This window comes from Mandrillus leucophaeus, unplaced genomic scaffold (assembly GCF_000951045.1).
Source record: "Mandrillus leucophaeus isolate KB7577 unplaced genomic scaffold, Mleu.le_1.0 Scaffold23, whole genome shotgun sequence".
NCBI lineage: Eukaryota > Metazoa > Chordata > Mammalia > Primates > Cercopithecidae > Mandrillus > Mandrillus leucophaeus.
The window spans coordinates 301,229-317,074 of record NW_012102365.1 but is presented as its reverse complement, the minus strand read 5'-3'; the positions used below and the strand labels follow the sequence as shown (position 1 = coordinate 317,074).

At 55.5% G+C, this 15,846-nt stretch overlaps 1 protein-coding gene across 2 annotated transcripts; it reads right to left on the bottom strand.

The window, feature by feature from the left end:
- Nucleotides 1-137: 137 nt before the first annotated feature.
- EXTL1 (exostosin-like glycosyltransferase 1) lies at nt 138-15,061 on the bottom strand. 2 transcript variants are annotated; one of them, XM_011981619.1, is made up of 11 exons: nt 13,389-15,061; nt 7,564-7,657; nt 7,152-7,259; nt 6,265-6,384; nt 5,599-5,731; nt 5,298-5,404; nt 4,371-4,460; nt 3,542-3,628; nt 3,002-3,162; nt 1,551-1,719; nt 138-1,390 (listed from the first exon to the last, which is right to left on the bottom strand). In XM_011981619.1, the coding sequence occupies exons 1-11, from the start codon at nt 14,162-14,164 to the stop codon at nt 1,208-1,210; spliced, it is 2,028 nt and encodes a 675-aa protein (XP_011837009.1). In that variant the 5' UTR covers nt 14,165-15,061; the 3' UTR covers nt 138-1,207. The 2 variants fall into 2 exon arrangements, with proteins under 2 accessions (XP_011837009.1, XP_011837010.1); XM_011981620.1 differs by lacking the exon at nt 7,152-7,259 and having other exon boundaries at nt 963-1,390.
- Between the last annotated feature and the right edge of the window lie 785 nt (nt 15,062-15,846).

Here is a 15,846-nt window from a genome sequence, read left to right as displayed (position 1 = left end):
GGAAAACACCTGACACCCTGGACCTGGGCTGGACCCACCACCCTCACCCTCTGGAGTCGCACGCACTCCCAGGCGAGCCCTGGGCCCTGAGCCCCTCCCTCGAGCAGCTGCTGTAAGGGTATTTATAGCCTGGAGCGTGAGGGGGCAAGGACACGCGCTTTATTTCGGAAGTGATAATTCCAGTTCCAGTTGGGTGAACCCCGGAGGACCTAGTGTCCCCTCCCTCACTCCATCCTATACCTCTGGGGACAGTACCCGCTCGCGCCCAGTCCACCTGGAAACAGTCCCTTCTTACTGAGTTCCAAGTGTGCAGGCCAAAGAGATGGGGCTGTTCTTCAGATTCCTCTTCCCAGCTTTCAGCCCCCGAGCTGCCCACAGCGCTCACCCTCCACATCCCGGCCGCCCTATGGCCATGGGAGTGACGAGTGCGGTGCAGCGCTGACCTCTAGTGGTCGGCGTCGGTAATGCAAGGCAGGCGGCCAAAGCTGCGCCGCCGGCGCGCGCCGTACAGGGGCCGGCCACTTGTTCCGGTCCTGCTTTCCTCGCCCACTCCTCGTTTACCCGCACCCCTCTGCGCCTTGGCTGAGGCTCAAGGATTGAACCTGACAACCTAGGCGTCTTTGGGTAGCTACCTTCCCGGGACTAGGAACCCTAGGAATGGGGTGGGGAGGCCGTTCCGTTTCTCCGCTCACCCTATCCCGCTGCCGCCCGCATAGGGCCAGGCACGCAGTTAATGTCTGCCATCCATCTATTCGTCAAATATTTGCGGCACATCTGCCTAGCCAGAGAGAAAAAGACATGAAAAGACCAGACCCCCGGGGCTCGCAAGCCAGTCCTGGGGCCTGACCATGCGGCAACCGCGACAAACACTAAGACCGAACCCATCGGGGGCGGGGAGGAGAGCCAGGCAATGTCCCTGGGGGAGGCAATGCTCTGAAAGACAAGCAGAAGTTAGCTGGGTGGAGAAGCGGAGAGCGGCGCTTAGGACGCGGGGCTGAGCCTGCACTGAGGCTCCGCGGCCGACGGCGGGCGGGCGGGAGAGGGTAAGGCCACGCCCCCCGGTTGTGACTGGCCAACCGGGATCCGACGTGTGGGCCCGCTGGCTGCCATGATAGGTTCTGTGTCCCAAGGGCGGAGCCCGCAGGCAGGTGTCGCTTCCCCTGGGAGCTGGGCTAGGACTTCCACTGGGGTCTCCGCGGGTCGCCCCCTAGGGCTTCTCCAGGCTGCGGTACTTCTTGCGCTGCACGGACACCGGGTCCTTAAACAGCACCGGGTCCAGACGCAGACGAGAGGACAGCAAGGGCATGTGGCCGAACGCTGCCGCTATCTGGTTGACGCAGTCGGGGGCTGGGGCCTGCGGCTTTGACCTGGGCCCCGGGCCCCCAGAGGCCTAAGAGGGAAAGAAGCAATGGGTTAACAGGCTTCTCTACCCTTCCGAACTCCCCACGCCCGTGCAGCAAGAAAGACTGGAATTAGACAGTGAGAGGAAATCCTCCCCGCAACCCCTGCCCAATCCCCGCCATTTCCGACCAGTCCGCCTCAGCCCTCACCAGTGGAGCAGCCTCCTGGCGCTGCTTGCCATAGGGCACCTTGATAGGGGGCAGCTTGGTGACTGCCGCTACTAGGAAATTCATCAGGACATCCACACAGGTGGGTGCCTCATCTGCCAGGGTCCTCAGAGCCTTGGGCAGGGAGTGGGTGAAGAGAGTGTGGTAATACCTGGGCAAAGGGAAAAGACAGGGAGAGGCTGCAGCCAAATTCATCCCCAGGCCCCATTCTCCTCCCTCCTGACCTCACCTCTCCCTTTGACCCCCATCCCCAAGCCTCTGAGCCTGGCTGCCTCAGAAAGCTCCCATCCCTGGCATGAACAGCTCTCCACTGTGCTGTGTGCCCCGTGGCTCATCTGCAGTCAGTGGTGTGTTCCCTGCCCTCTCCCTCACAGCTCCTTGGGGCACCCATCCTTGGGCTCTGAGCGCTGAACCCAGAGCCAGAATTAGATGGGTTCGGATCAGCTGGTTTCAAAGCCATCAAACATGGAAGCCCAAAGAACAGTTGTGGATGAACCAGGCTGGTACTGCTTCGGGTAAGTCTCACTTCACACGGCCCTCAGACAGGCCAGCCTCACCTCGCAGACATTAGGTTATTCACTAGTCTACTGAGAATTCCCTGCAGAGCTCCTGAGTAATCTACAAGAGGTTCCAGGTTATGCATTTTTGATTTAAACATGTTTAAGGAACACCTCTAAAGAGGTCTTACAGAATTCAGTCCCTGCCCCAAGACCAGAGCACTTCGGGCAGCTTCTGGAAGGCCTGGGATGTTCCCCAACTCATCACATCCACATTTATAAAGCATCAGTACTATTCTCTTTTTTTTTTTTGAGACGGAGTCTCGTGCTGTCACCCAGGCTGGAGTGCAGTGGCCGGATCTCAGCTCACTGCAAGCTCCGCCTCCCGGGTTTGCGCCATTCTCCCGCCTCAGCCTCCCCAGTAGCTGGGACTACAGGCGCCCTCCACCACACCTGGCTATTTTTTTGTATTTTTTAGTAGAGACGGGGTTTCACTGTGTTAGCCAGGATAGTCTCGATCTCCTGACCTTGTGATCCGCCCGTCTCGGCCTCCCAAAGTGCTGGGATTACAGGCTTGAGCCACCGCGCCCGGCCAGTACTATTCTCTTGTCACCCCACCACCAGCAAACCCACACACTGCCCTTACTCACTGCATGGCTCTACTTAAAATAACAATAGCTACCATTTGTGGAACCTCTGTGCCAGGGACTTCATTTAATGTTCACACCAGCCCTGGGAGGTGAATCCATCCCATTTTACAGATGAGAAAACAAACTCGAGAGAAGTGAGGAGATTTGCCCAGGATCCCACAGCTGGGAAGTGGCAGATCTGGGCCTTGAACCTGGATCCCTGGGGTCTAGGCTACCCTGCTCCGTTCGGGGTAGGGGTCTCTGGTCTTCTGATCCTCTGATCCCTGGGCAGGGTGGGGGTCTGTACCTATGGTAGAAGGCGGCTGTGGTGAGAACCATGGAGAATTCGTTGGTCCTCTCAGCAGTGTAGCCCCAGCCACCATGGGCCTCATCCCAGAAATGGCTTGACGTCAGGAAGCCCACCATCCGCTCTGGGAAGCTCTGCCACACCACAAAGGCAAAGTCCACCTGGAGAGGGACTCAAGTGAGCTGTGAGGAGGGACCTCCTAAATGCCTAGAACATTCAGAGAGATGGAGGCAGGGCCAGCCTGGCTGAGGGGCCAGGGCAGGACTCAGGGGAGAGGAGGTGGGAGCCATGGCTTCGAATTGGCTGGAAGTGTGGCATGAAAGCTTCTAAGGGCCACAAAAACAACTTCTCAAAAGAGTCCGTGGAAAGCCTCAACGAGTCTCCTAAAGAGGAGGCTGCCTGGCTTGCTGGGGTGGTTTCAAATGCAAGAGGTTGGACCTCATGACCTGGGGCCCCCCCCAACCCTGGGAACCTGAGGGGCTGCCGGGGCCCTCTGGCTGTGTCCACCCACACTGGGCTTCTCTTGGGCCCAGCCCTCACCTCACTTGTGGAAAGACTGCTGCGGGCATCAAGGCTGAGGACGGCATCTGTTCTGATGGTGCTGTATGGGAAGAAGCGATCACTAACCTGCAGGGAGAAGGGGGAGGGGGACTCAGTCACTGGAACCTTCCCCCTACCCCCATCCAATAAGTAGGAGCCAATCAGGCACAGTGTAGATGCCTGGGCCATGCATAAAGCCTCCCTTCAGGCACAGTGTAGACGCCTGGGCCTCGAATATGGCAAGCCAGTGCAGAGCTCGTTTTGGAACCTGGGCAACTCATTTGACCTCTCTGGGTTTCAGTTTCCCCTTTGGTAAAATGGGGCAGTTGGTCTCTAGGGGCCTTTCCAATTTTGACATCTGGGGATTCCTCCATTGTCATACTGTCGCATCAACTGTGGGAGGAGTGTCAAACATCCCTCATTTGAAAGAAACAGATCTAGAGAGATGAAGGGACTTGCCCACAACCATGTGGCAGGCAGGTGGTTCACACCAACCACGGTTCCCAGAAGCCTCCCTTTCCTGGCCCAGTGTGCTGCCCTTGGTCCATATTTTCTTAAGATCCCAGGTTTCTCCCCTGTTCCTCATCTCAGATATCAGCGCACTCCTCTGTCTTCCTGCATCACATAAGCCCCAGTGCTCTGGAAGCACAATTCACAGGGACCAGGGAGGGAAGAGAATCATTACTATTAGCCCTGCAGCTGAAACCTACTGTGTCATTCTTCAACTTCAACTGTGGCTCAGGCCCAAGTATTCATAAAACACCCATGGGTGCCCTCCCCCAGCCTCCAGCATAGGCCCACCCCTTTCATGGCCCTCCTCAGCCCTTACCTTCCTGTGCCCATCAATGACTGTCAAGGGCATGGCTGTCTCCGGCCAACTGGATGGGAGTGGCCTCTCATTACTCCAGAGAACCAAGATCTAGAGGACAGGGGGTTGTTCCTGAAGTCTGGGGTCTAGGGCAGAAGGCGGGTTGCAGGGGGCAGGAGTGATCTTTCTCAAGGTGGAAGAAGTTTGGGGAGTCAATTTTATAAGCTGCACATGGGAGAAGGGTTTAGTTGGATCCAAGTTCCATTCATCACTGCTCTCTCCTTGCTTCTGGGCTTGTAGAAGGCAGGAATTCTGGTGACATGAGGGTAGTGACCTATGGCTTTAGAACTCGAGAGTTGTCTGTGGTAGTCCCTAGCCTGGGCGCTGACTCCATGCTCCATCCCCATCTTTTCTCGAAGCCTTCATTCTCTTCCTCAGGCTCTTTTATGACGCCCAGCCCAGCTCGATGGCCTGTTTCGAGCCGTCTCGTGTGCACCCTGGCTGAGCTAACTGCTTCACTTCCTCTGCAGGGACTCGTATGAGTCTATCTGTCTTCTCTAGAAGTAAGATTTGACAGTCTGTGTGCCAGAAAATGCTAACCCAGTCTGAATCTCTGGGCAGAATCCTTCCCTGCTTTTTCTCTGCTCAGCATGAAGCCCAGGACCGGACCTAGTGCTCAGAAAATGACTGCTGAGTAAAGGAATGAATGTTTCCTTCTCCAGCCTCCCCAAGAGACACCTGCTTTTCACATGGCTTCATCGATTTCCATGGGGAAAAGGCAACAGAATCTTGGGACTTACAGAAGAAGGCAGCAAGAACACTTGGAAATCGTCCCCATTCCTCCCCTCAAAATGAGTGGTCATCCTTGGGGTCTGGAAGTCTTCAGGGCCCTGCCCTGTCCTTGCCCCCACCCTGGATCCCAGGACTCCAGCTGGGAAGGGGGCAGACCTGGGCACAGTGCTGGGAGCCTGCCACCGCCTGGATGAGCTTCAGAGGGGGCTGACCTGGGGGCCCCACCCAGATCAGGGCGCTGAATCTGCCCTCAGGGCGGGAGCCTGGGGGAATGAGACACAGGCTATTAGGGTGGGAGGGAACAGAACCCCATGAAGAGTGACCTGAGTAGGGAATCCCGGGGGCCAGGAGAAATGTCAGGGCTTGGGAAGGGTCTTGGTGGGGCTCTCCAGATGAGGCTGGGGCAGCCCTAGGTAGAACTGAGGGGACTTCAGGTTGTCCCGCCCCCAGGGCATACCCTGTTGCAGGTGGTAGAAGGGGAAGTCCTGGGGGCTTGTGGAAAAAGTAGACAGGGCCAGGAGTGCCCCTGGGGGGCTGTTCCACAGCAGCGAGGGGTGAGCTGATGTTCCAAAGATCCGGTCCTGAATAACCTGAAATGAGAGAGGAGCTGAGCAGAGCGAGTGGCCTGTGTGTCCATGGCCACACCTCCCCTTCCAGGCTCTGGGGAGGGTGGCAACTACATCACCAGTCCTCTGGGGTCAGAAGCTGAGGTCTAGAGTAGGGGGCACTCCATGATGTTGCTCCAGAGGTGGGAGATGGTGGCAGGGTCACTGCTTCCCCTTCCTTCCTCACTCATGACAGATGTCACTAACAGGTCATGACATTTTTCAGGACTCAGAATCCCTCCAAACATAGCACCCCAGGCAGCCGTCAGTGGTCAATTGGCATTGGCACATGCTTTGAAATCTATTTGCTACAGCGGTCTTCTCTACAGATGGGGAAACTGAGGCCAAGATTGGAGAAGAAACTTGCCCCAAATCTCACAGCCAAGTCTCAGATTCATCCCAGGACCATCTTCAAGGAGTGGGGGTGTCCCCGAACGCTGGGACAGAGAAGTATGGAGAGGTGACAGGGATGGAGCAGGAGTCAAGGGCCAGGACCCCCATCAGGTGAGCCCCCTCACCTCCAGAGTGGTATGGATAACCTTCTCCACCGAGGAGAAGTAGGCATCCCATAGAAACTGGGTCTGCTGACGCAGGGCGAGGACCCGTGCAGGGGACATCTCCTGGAGGGCAGCCAGGACCTGGGGCAGAGAGGGAAAAAGTGCCAGATAATAGAGCAATTTTGAGCCCAGGAAGTTGAGGCTGCAGTGAGCCATATTTATGCCACTGCACTCCAGCCCGAGCAACAGAGCAAGACCCTATCTCAAAAAAAAAAAAAAAAAAAAGCGTTCAGGGGTCACACAGAGTTGGGTCTGAATGCCACTTGGTAACCATGTGACTGTGGTCGAGCTGTTTAACCTCTCTGAGTATTTGCTCATTAATTGCTTAGTACATTGTAGAGGCTCAATAAATAAATGGTAATTACTATTAACCCCCTCTACCATTCTCAGGGGATTCAAGGCAGGTCACACATATATTTTTCAGAGCTGGACAGAATTTGTTTCATCAGATGGAAAAGTCTCCATGCGTTTTGCTTTCCCACTCCAGTCCCCATGGAGGCGCTCTGAGTCTGAATTGTTTTGTAGCCTTCCCCTAAATTGGTATTTAAGCAGTCACAGGCCATTGGAGCTGGGCCCATGGGGATTGTCTGGTCCAGCTCATCCTGTTGTGGAGATGGGAAAACTGAGGCTGCAAGAGGAGCAGGACTTGCTCTCAGAGCCCTTAGGAATCTCTAGCTCCATCGGATCCTCTGGGAGCCCCAGAGGGGAGACTTGGTGCTGGGAGAAATTCATCAGTATCCATACAAGGCAGATAGGAATGAGGACTGAGGCCAGCCTTGATTCAGGATTCTGGGTCCCTCCCCTGTCCTGGGTCCAGTTCCCACCCTGTGGGCAGGGCTCTGAGCTACCTGAAGCGGGAGCCTCTCATCAGCTACGACGGCTGCCTTGGTCCAGTCGATGACCTCGGAGAAGGGCAGCTCCCAGCGGGGGCTGAGAAGCACTGGGATGCAGCCGGCCTGGGGGGCGGGGAGGTCACTGGGGAGCCCAGCCCCACCCTGCACATACTCACCCCCCACCCAGTTCCAAGTCAGTAACTGCTGCTATTGGGGGCAAGGGGCAAAGAGGACAGGAACATGGGGTGTCTCAGGGAAGAGAGGTTATGGTTGTTCTGCAGAGTGTGCAGTGAATGGGGACACAGGCACACCTGAGTCCAGAAGTAAAGGAGCAGGCAGCTCACTGCCCCTTCTCATTGGCCTGGACCCAGCCAGCTCATGAGTGCTGGGGGACAGAGGACAGGTGATGCTCAAATTGGGGTTGTACCTGCAGGGCTTGGAGGAAGCGCGAGGCAGCTTCTGGACGGTGGCCAGAGATGAGGCAGAAGGTGGCATTGGGCAGAGTCTCCCTGCGCTGGGTCCTAAAGAGGCACACAGGAAGGTCCCGGTACACATGAGCTTAGACAGTGCCCTTCGCCCCACCGGGCTCCCTCAATGGGAGCACCCCACACCCCTGCACCCCACACCTACACTCCCAAATGTGCAAACCCACTCATGCATATGCACAGTCGCACAATGACACACTAACACAAACACAAGCCTCACACCGGCCACGCGTCTGTGGTTGGAATAGGAGGCAGGAGCCCTGCATTCTAGCTCTGCCTCTTCCCTCAGTGGCTTTAGAAACCTCCCTTGCCTTTCTCTGACCTCAGTTTCCTCATCTGTAAAATGGGAGGCAGAGGGTGCTGATGTTTCCAAGGCCCTGCCTGACTTAGACATGCACGTCTGCCCTCCCCGACTCGGCCACAGGCAGACTTTCAGCACCCTTTGCCTGCGTGGCCTCTGAGCCCAGCCCTCCCCAACGCTGAAAGCCAGGCCCAAGAAAGGCTCCTCTGTCATGAGGTGGGCTGGGCCCCCAGCCTGGAACCACACAGGAAGCTGCTGCCCAGAGGCCCCCTGGCCCAGAGGACAGGCTTCCTCTGTTCCTCCCACCTACCACCCCACCGCCACAGCCCAGGGCCACACTCAGGCTGTGTGTGCCTGTGGGGGAGGGCAGGAGTCCCAGCCTCCTCAGAGCCACCCCCAGCAATTGTCCACCCAGGGGACCATCGCCTGTGACCCAGTCAGGGGAGGGATAAAGGGAGGGACCAAGACACAGGCCTGCTCAGTGTGGGACTCATGACTATGGCTCTCAGGGTCCTAGGACCCTCCTCAGTTACAGCCTGCTTGACTCTGAGCCTGAACCTCCAAGAAGCAGACCTGGGAGTACTTAGGCAGCCTCGGGGCCATGCCCCATTGAACAGATGGGGAAACTGAGGCCCAGAGAGACCCAAGGACCGGCTCAGGGTCACAGATAGGGTTGGGGTGGAGCTGGGACTAGAGCAGAGATGTGCCAGCTCCTGACTCCAAGTTACCTGAACCACCCCAGAGCTGCTGCTTTAGGGGTCTCCCAGGGGACCCCAGCCTTCTTTCTCCTCCCTCCATGCTTAAGCGTCCACTAGGCCCTCCCTGGAAGAAGCCACAAGTAACCACCAGGACACCCTTCACCTCATTAAAAGCCACAGCAGAAGCCAACCAGGTACAGCCCCCTTCACCCCCAAGTCAACCTCTAAGGAACTGAAAACCTCTAGGTTAAGGCTGAATAAACTGCACCACTGAGCCTTAACCTCCCTTGATCCTCTGTGCCTTTAAGATCTCTTCTCCCTCACACTGGAGGGCCCCTCCCTGCCTTGTCAGCCTGAGGAAGTCCTCCTACTCATCTTTTTCTTCTCAGACAAGCTCTTGTTCTGTCACCCAGACTGGAGTACAGTGGTGCCATGACAGCTCACTGCAGCTTCGACTTCCTGGGATCCAGCAATTCTCCTGCCTCAGCCTCTTGAGTAGCTGGGACTACAGGCATGTGCTACAGTGTGTGTTTTTCTTTTTTTTTTTTTTGTAGAGATGGGGTCTCTCTGTGTTGCCCAGGCTGTCTCACACTCCTGGCCTCAAGTGATCCTCCTGCCTTAGTCTCCCAAAGTGTTGAGATTACAGATATAAGCCACCACACCTGGCCTTTTCCTATACTGTCTTAATGTCTAAGCTGAAACATCACCTTCTCTGGGAAACCCTCCTTGATGTCTCCAGAGATGGTTCTCTCTGCTCCCGCCTCCCGGTGGACTGCAGTAGTAATGATCCAAGCTAACCTATATTGAGTATGTACTTTGCTCCAGGCACTGTTTTAAGTGCTTTACATGTATTAACTCAGTTCACTCTCACAGCACCTCTATGAGATAGGAGGGGAGGTATGCACTGTTATTATCTCATTTTACAGAGAGAAAACTGAAACCCAAAGAGGTCACACAGCTCTTGAGTAGAGGAGCCAGGTAGGCAGCCGGTGCAGCCTCTCTCTGCTTAACAATGTCAAACAATCGACTTGCCTGTCTCTCCTACAAGGCTGAGCTCCTTGAGGATGGGGCTGTACCTCCCTCATCTCAGCATGCCCAGGGCCTAGCAGAGTGCCTGGTGGAGAACGGCAGCTCAGTGGGTGCTGCCGAATGCTCAGTGTGACACTAGGGAATAGATCTGGGACCAAGAGACCAGGCATCTGGGGGGTCAATTTCAGCAGAAATTCTAGTGATGGAGCTGACTGAGAGTGCAGCCAGTGGGTGGTCTTTGGAGGTGATGAGTTCCCCATCAGTAAAGGTAAATAAGTAGAGTCTGGATGAGCACCTTTGGCGGGGAACAGGGAGTGTGTTACAGAGGAAACTTGTGCATCTATGTGGTGACCACTGAAGAAGTCTTAGGCTTCTGTGACCACGTAAGGTACCCGTCATAGACTCAGGGCCTCAGTACCCAAGGGTGGTCACTGTGGCTGTGCCCATGGCCTCAGTGCTCTACTAGGGCCTGGCCATAGGCAAGGCCACATTGTGACTTCCATGTGCCCTAGGCACGTTGGCCTTCACAGTCCCTCCTGCCATAAAAAAAAAAATATAGTTGATAACTGTGTTGGTATAAAAACAAGCAATATTATATATTAAAACATTTTCTGCTGGGCACCGTGGCTCACGCCTGTAATCTCAGCACTTTGGGAGGCTGAGGCAGGCGGATCATTTGAAGTCAGGAGTTTGAGACCAGCCTGACCAACATGGTGAAACCCTATCTCTACTAAAAATACAAAAATTAGCTGGGCGTAGTGGCACGTGCCTGTAATCCCAGCTACTCCGGAGGCCGAGGCAGGAGAATTGCTTGAACCCAGGGAGTGGAGGTTGCAGTGAGCCAAGATTGTGCCATTGCACTCCAGCCTGGATGACAGAGCAAGACTTCGTCTCAAAAAAAAAAAAAAGTTTTTTTCTTCTACCTGAAAGTTCTTTTTTTTTTTTTTTTTTTTTTTTTGAGACAGGGTCTCTCTCACTCTGCTGCCCAGGCTGGAGTGCAGTGGCATGATCTCACTGCAGCCTTGACCCCCTGGGCTCAAGCGCTCCTCTCACCTCAGCCTCCCAAGTAGTGGGACTACAGGCTTGCATTACCGCACTCAGCTAATGTTTATAATTTTTGTAGAGACAGGGTCTTACTATGTTGCCTAAGCTCAGGCGATCCACCCGCCTCAGCCTCCCAAAGTGCTGGGATCACAGGCGTGAGCCACTGTACCCAGCCCTGATTTTCAAAAAATGAAAATATTTTCATGAGCCTATAAAAGTATCATGGGCCCTAGGTACTGACTGCGCCCCTTGTTCCCAATGGATACAGCCTGGGGGACTTTAAAGCATGCATCAAATTTATGTTAAAAAATGGGGGAGAATATACATATTGCTTGTACACATGCAGAGTTTCTCAGAAAAGACACATAAGAAACTGGAAGCGGTGTTTGGCTCCAGGCAGGAAAACTGGGTGGCCGGGAGACAGGGATAGAAGGGAGGCTTTTCACTCTATGCCCTTTTGTGCCTTTGGAATTTTGTACCATGTGAATGAATTACCTATTCATAAAAATGAATAAATAACAATTTGAATGGGTGGAGATTTATTCCAGAGCAACAAGAGACCGTTCAACCAAGGTGGAAAAACATGGGCTTTGGAGCCAGAAGTACAGGGCTGAATCCCAACTCCACTGTTTCCAAGCGCCTGATTAGAAAAGTGAGGGGCCCATGGAGAACAGGGAACCTTGCCACCCTGGGCTACTCCACTCTCTGGGCCTCAGTTTTCCGTTCCCTGAAATGGAGATAATAATACCTCCCTTGAAGGGTGCATGACAGGATCAGCAGTGACTTAGGTAAAGTGCCTGGCACAGCACCTGGCCGAAGTCAGGCACTCCTCAAATGTAGCCTCCTCCCCTCCCGACTCTCGCCCGGCTGAGTGAATGTGGGGCGGTGGCAGGAACTGTGAATGGCCTCTTTCTCTGGCCGGCACTTGTGTATTCAAGCTATCTCTCTCACTCTGTCCCTACGCTGTCTGGCCCAGGCAGCTGCCTGGCACTTCGGAGAAAGTGAGGCTCAAGCCACTCCAGATGACAAGCCCTATCACCTTCAGGGAGGCTGAGGCCAAAGACCACACTTGAAGGTCAGAGGACAAGGCTGCCAAGCTTCGCCCCTGGGAAATAAAACTTATCAAAAATGCTACTCAGAGGGTGACCCACGCTAATTAGAAAACTGTGGGTGGCTCTGGCCAATTTCAGATCCATTAGTAAACAGTTAATGAGCGCCTACCTGCTGCACGCAGTTCTCTAACTTCCAGTTTCTCAAAGAAGTTCAGACTGAAATCACTTTCAGGTTCATCAACAATGAACTGTGCTTAGCGGTAACTAAAGTCAGCTGAAAAAAGAACTTCCTGCAAGCAAGAGTACCTGAGTGCCTCATCAGAAAAGTGAGGGAGGGCATGGCAAAGGGAGAGCCTTGTTGCCCAAAATGAGCTTCTGCCTGAGCGCTGAGCTGCAGGGGCTTGAGTGAGATCCCTGACTTTTCAGGCTCCTGCCCTGGAGACCATTAGGGATGCGTCCTAGCAGAAGGACCCTGGGGTTGACCGGGACAAGTCCATTCTGACTCCTGGCTGTGAGGGCTGCCTGTACCTTCAGGAGGTGGAAGGATCCCATTCCCACAAGAGCCCTTTGGCTGAGAGAAGTCCCAGGAGCCCGAAGCAGAGGCAAGAATTCCTGGGAGGGAGTGGAGCTCAGAATAGCTGATGTTGTTCCAGCAGAGAACAGAGAGAGAGACCTGAGGAAGGAGCAAAGGTGACAGTTCCCTCCTCAGGTCTGACCCAGGAGGGGTGGGATTCAGAAGGAATCCTCTGCCACCGGGGCCCTGGACAGCCTCGGAAGGACTCTCATTCTTGCCTGTCCAGCTAGCCTTTGGAGGCTGCTGGCCTGCTGGGGACACAGAGGGGTTAGAGTACTTAGGGGATAACCATCACCTGAGGCGCATCACCCCAACTAGCCCAGGTGGAAAAGAGTTTCCGCACAAGCTCACCACGTCCCACAGGCCCCCAGCCCCTTATATGTCAAGGGCCTCTCACTGGCAGGAAATTCTTCTTTAGACCTGACCTACGTCATATTTGCTATAACCAAAGGCTGTTTCCTTGAGAGGTTAATCCCCAAAATTAGACACAGGAGCAGCTTCCAGCTGTGACTGTGAGGCCCCTCTGAGGCATTTGATGAGGTTGATCATAAACTTCTGCTTAAAACTCAGAATTCTCATACTGAAGGCTTTGGAGATAGGCAATTCTGGATCAAAATACTGGCTCTTTCCAGCTGGGTGGCCTCAGAAAAATTACTTAACCTGTCTGAGCTTTCGTGTCTGGTACACAAACACTTAAATGCTAACAACTAGCGTATTTTATTATAATCATTATTTATAAAAGTGCTTAGCACAGAGTAAAGCACTATACAAGTATATGTGGGGAAAAAAATATTAGGGCAGGAGGTTTGGAATGAGTCGTATTTTATGTTTTGAAAGACCCCCAGGGGAAAATTCCAAAACCTACCTTAGACACCCCTTGTGTCAAGTCCCCATCTTAATGGAAGTGCTCTCTGCCATCTAACTTGGCTCCCACCTGCTGCAGCTGAGGCCTAAGTCTGCCAGGACTACCTGGTTCTCCCATCTCAGTTCTGTCTTCTACCCTGGTCTCTGGGCTTGTGTCTATTCCAGCCCCCTCCCATCCAGCCCCCAAGGCAAAAGGTTCACTTACTGCCCAGGTCCAGGGTCTTGCTCACAGCGTGCATCCCAGGGGCAGGCAGAGGAGCCGGTGTCTGCTGTGCGCCACCCACCCCTCTCCTCTTCCAGGGCTAGCAGGGCTATCCCGGGCTGGGGGCTGTGTTGCTGCAGCTGGCCAGGAGCCCCACCTCGCAACGGGTGGGCTTCAGGGAGAAAAGGGAGGGCCACATCAAAGCCAGGCCGGAAGGAGTCCACTGTGGGGCTGGCCTCAGCTACCATAGCCTGTCCCAGCTGGAAGGTCTTGGGGCAGGGAGCTGGGTGGAGACGGAGGACCAGATGGTTCCTGCCCCTGTTCCATTGCAGAGGCATTGAGCTGCACTCTCCAGTCTGGGCATCCAGGCTGAGGAGGAGAAGGAGGCAGGCCCCAGCAGGACTGAATGTGTGGAAGCGAGAGCCCTCAATGGAAGCCAGGATCCTGTGGTGAGTCTCAGAGATCGGTCCAGAAGCTGGGTACACGAATACCTTAAGGCCATCGCCCCTGCACTTCGAGGTGTCAAAGCAGGCTCCCCAGTCGCAGCTGCCACCATGAGGGGCTTGAGGTGAAGCGGCATCTTCTGGGAGCTCTCCAGCCTGGGAGAAGCTCTGCAGGAGCTCTGCGTCCAGCCAGCGCGGCCAGCCTTGGGGAGCCCCAGGCCGAGGTCTGGGAGGCAATGCCAGGCGGAGAAGGGAGAAGCCTCCCAGCAGGACAAGCAGGAGCCAGGAGGCTGACAGTGCCAGCCAGAGGGACCTTATTCTCCTCCACGACTGCATGTGGCCACCCACAGTCAGGGCTGGGGAAGCTGGGAGGCCTCTGCCAGCAAGCAGGAAGAGCAGGGCCTGGGGCGGGCGACTAGAGCTGGGACCCACCTGCTAGTCCTGCCCTCTCATTGTACAGATGGGAAGACTGAGGCCCATTGAGACCAGGCTGCCTGTCTAAGGTCAGACAGTGAGTCACCAGCCAGGCAGGAGGAGGCCAGGTGGGACCCAGCTTGCTGGCCTGGCCCCCCTGCCCTCAGGACACTGCCTTCTTGGTTTAGGCAACCAAGCCAGCCTTTGCCCTCCCAGCAGGGGCCCCTGCCCCTGGGCACTGCTCTGGCTGACACAACCCCTGTCCAGAATGCAGGGCCGTGTCCCCCTGACCTCCTGGCTGCACCCCTTGACCTTGCCCTCAACTGAGAGGAAGGCTGTCTGCCAGGCCATGGGGACCAGTCAGAGCTCCCACAAGGGGCGGCTTGGCCAGGGACGGGCTGGAGGGAGCTGGGCTGGTCTTCTCGCTCCTCCCCTTGCCTGAGCAGCCCTGGCTGCCCCTGTGCCCGCTGGCAGACACTCCTGGACTGTGGCCCCTGTGGCTGGAGCTAAAATTAGACCCTGCATCCCATGTGGATCATCGGAGTCAGCTGAGGTCACAGCCTGGGTGCAGCCGGTGTCCCCCGCCTTGGATGGCCAGGCGGGTTCAGGGTCCTGGTCCCCATCAACTCTGCTGCTGCACCAGCTCAGGAAGTGCAGCCCCTCTTCCCCGCAGCCCAGCAGCTGCCCTGCACCATGTGGCTTGGAGCTATCACAGTGCAGGGGCCAGGGCCACTGTGCCAAGCCCCCCAAACCCTACAGTGTCTTCTCCCGTCCCTCTCCAGTCGGCATCTGGCCCATCTAGATCTCTTTCCTTAGCAGCAGCCTGGCTCCTCCCCTGCCAGCCCTGATTCGCTCCTGGCTGGGAGGCAGGGTCTCCATTTAACCCCTTTCAAACCAGTTTCCTCAACTGCTTATCAAACCATCAAGTACCACAACTCACAGCTGGCCATGAGCTAGCACAGCCTCTGTCTCTCAGTCCTCCAGCCACCCTCCAAGGCAGAGATTTACCTGTCATTTCTTACAGATAAGGAAAGCTCAGAGAGGGGGCGAACTCTTCCTAAGGTGACCCAGCTAAGAAGTGGCAGGGTGGGGATTTGAATCCTGAGTTCCTGATCGTCGGCCACCCCAGCTGTGGGCCCCGTGGCTAGAGCAAAAACAAGACTCTGCACCTGCTGTGGGCCATCAGAGTCAGTGGAGGCCAGAACCCGGGTGTAAGGAATCTCCGAATCAGCAGATGAGAAGGTCAACAGATGAGACGAGTGAGGAATTAAGGGGTGGGGGTGGTGGAATTGGGTAAGGTGTCCCCAACTGTCCCCAGGATCGGTCTCTTTTCCTTCAGCAGCCGCAGCCCCGATCTCCTCCAATTCCCAGCCTTTTACTCCAGTCCTTATGGAAAGTTCTTCCTGCACTTGACTCTCCATTAGTCCAGACCCCATGCAGGGATTTCCCTGGTCAGTGCCCTGTGAGGGGAGTCAGGAGTGGGTGATGTCAGCTACTGAGGAATCTCTGGGGTGATGGGGGAGACACACTCTGGCCACGAGGAGTCCTGGGCTGATGAGGGAAGGCACAGGGAGTCGGCAGACTTGAGTGGGCTCTGCCTCTTC

Bases quoted from the DNA above. Each gene is read 5' to 3' on its own strand.
- EXTL1 (XM_011981619.1), bottom strand. From the start codon at position 14,164: ATGCAGTCGTGGAGGAGAATAAGGTCCCTCTGGCTGGCACTGTCAGCC. The intron at 4,461-5,297 runs GTCTGCCCCCTT...CCTGTCCTCTAG, and splicing joins GCTCCCAGCACTGTGCCCAG to ATCTTGGTTCTCTGGAGTAA. The intron at 1,391-1,550 runs GTGAGGGCTGAG...TTTCCCTCTTAG, and splicing joins GCCAGGAGGCTGCTCCACTG to GCCTCTGGGGGCCCGGGGCC.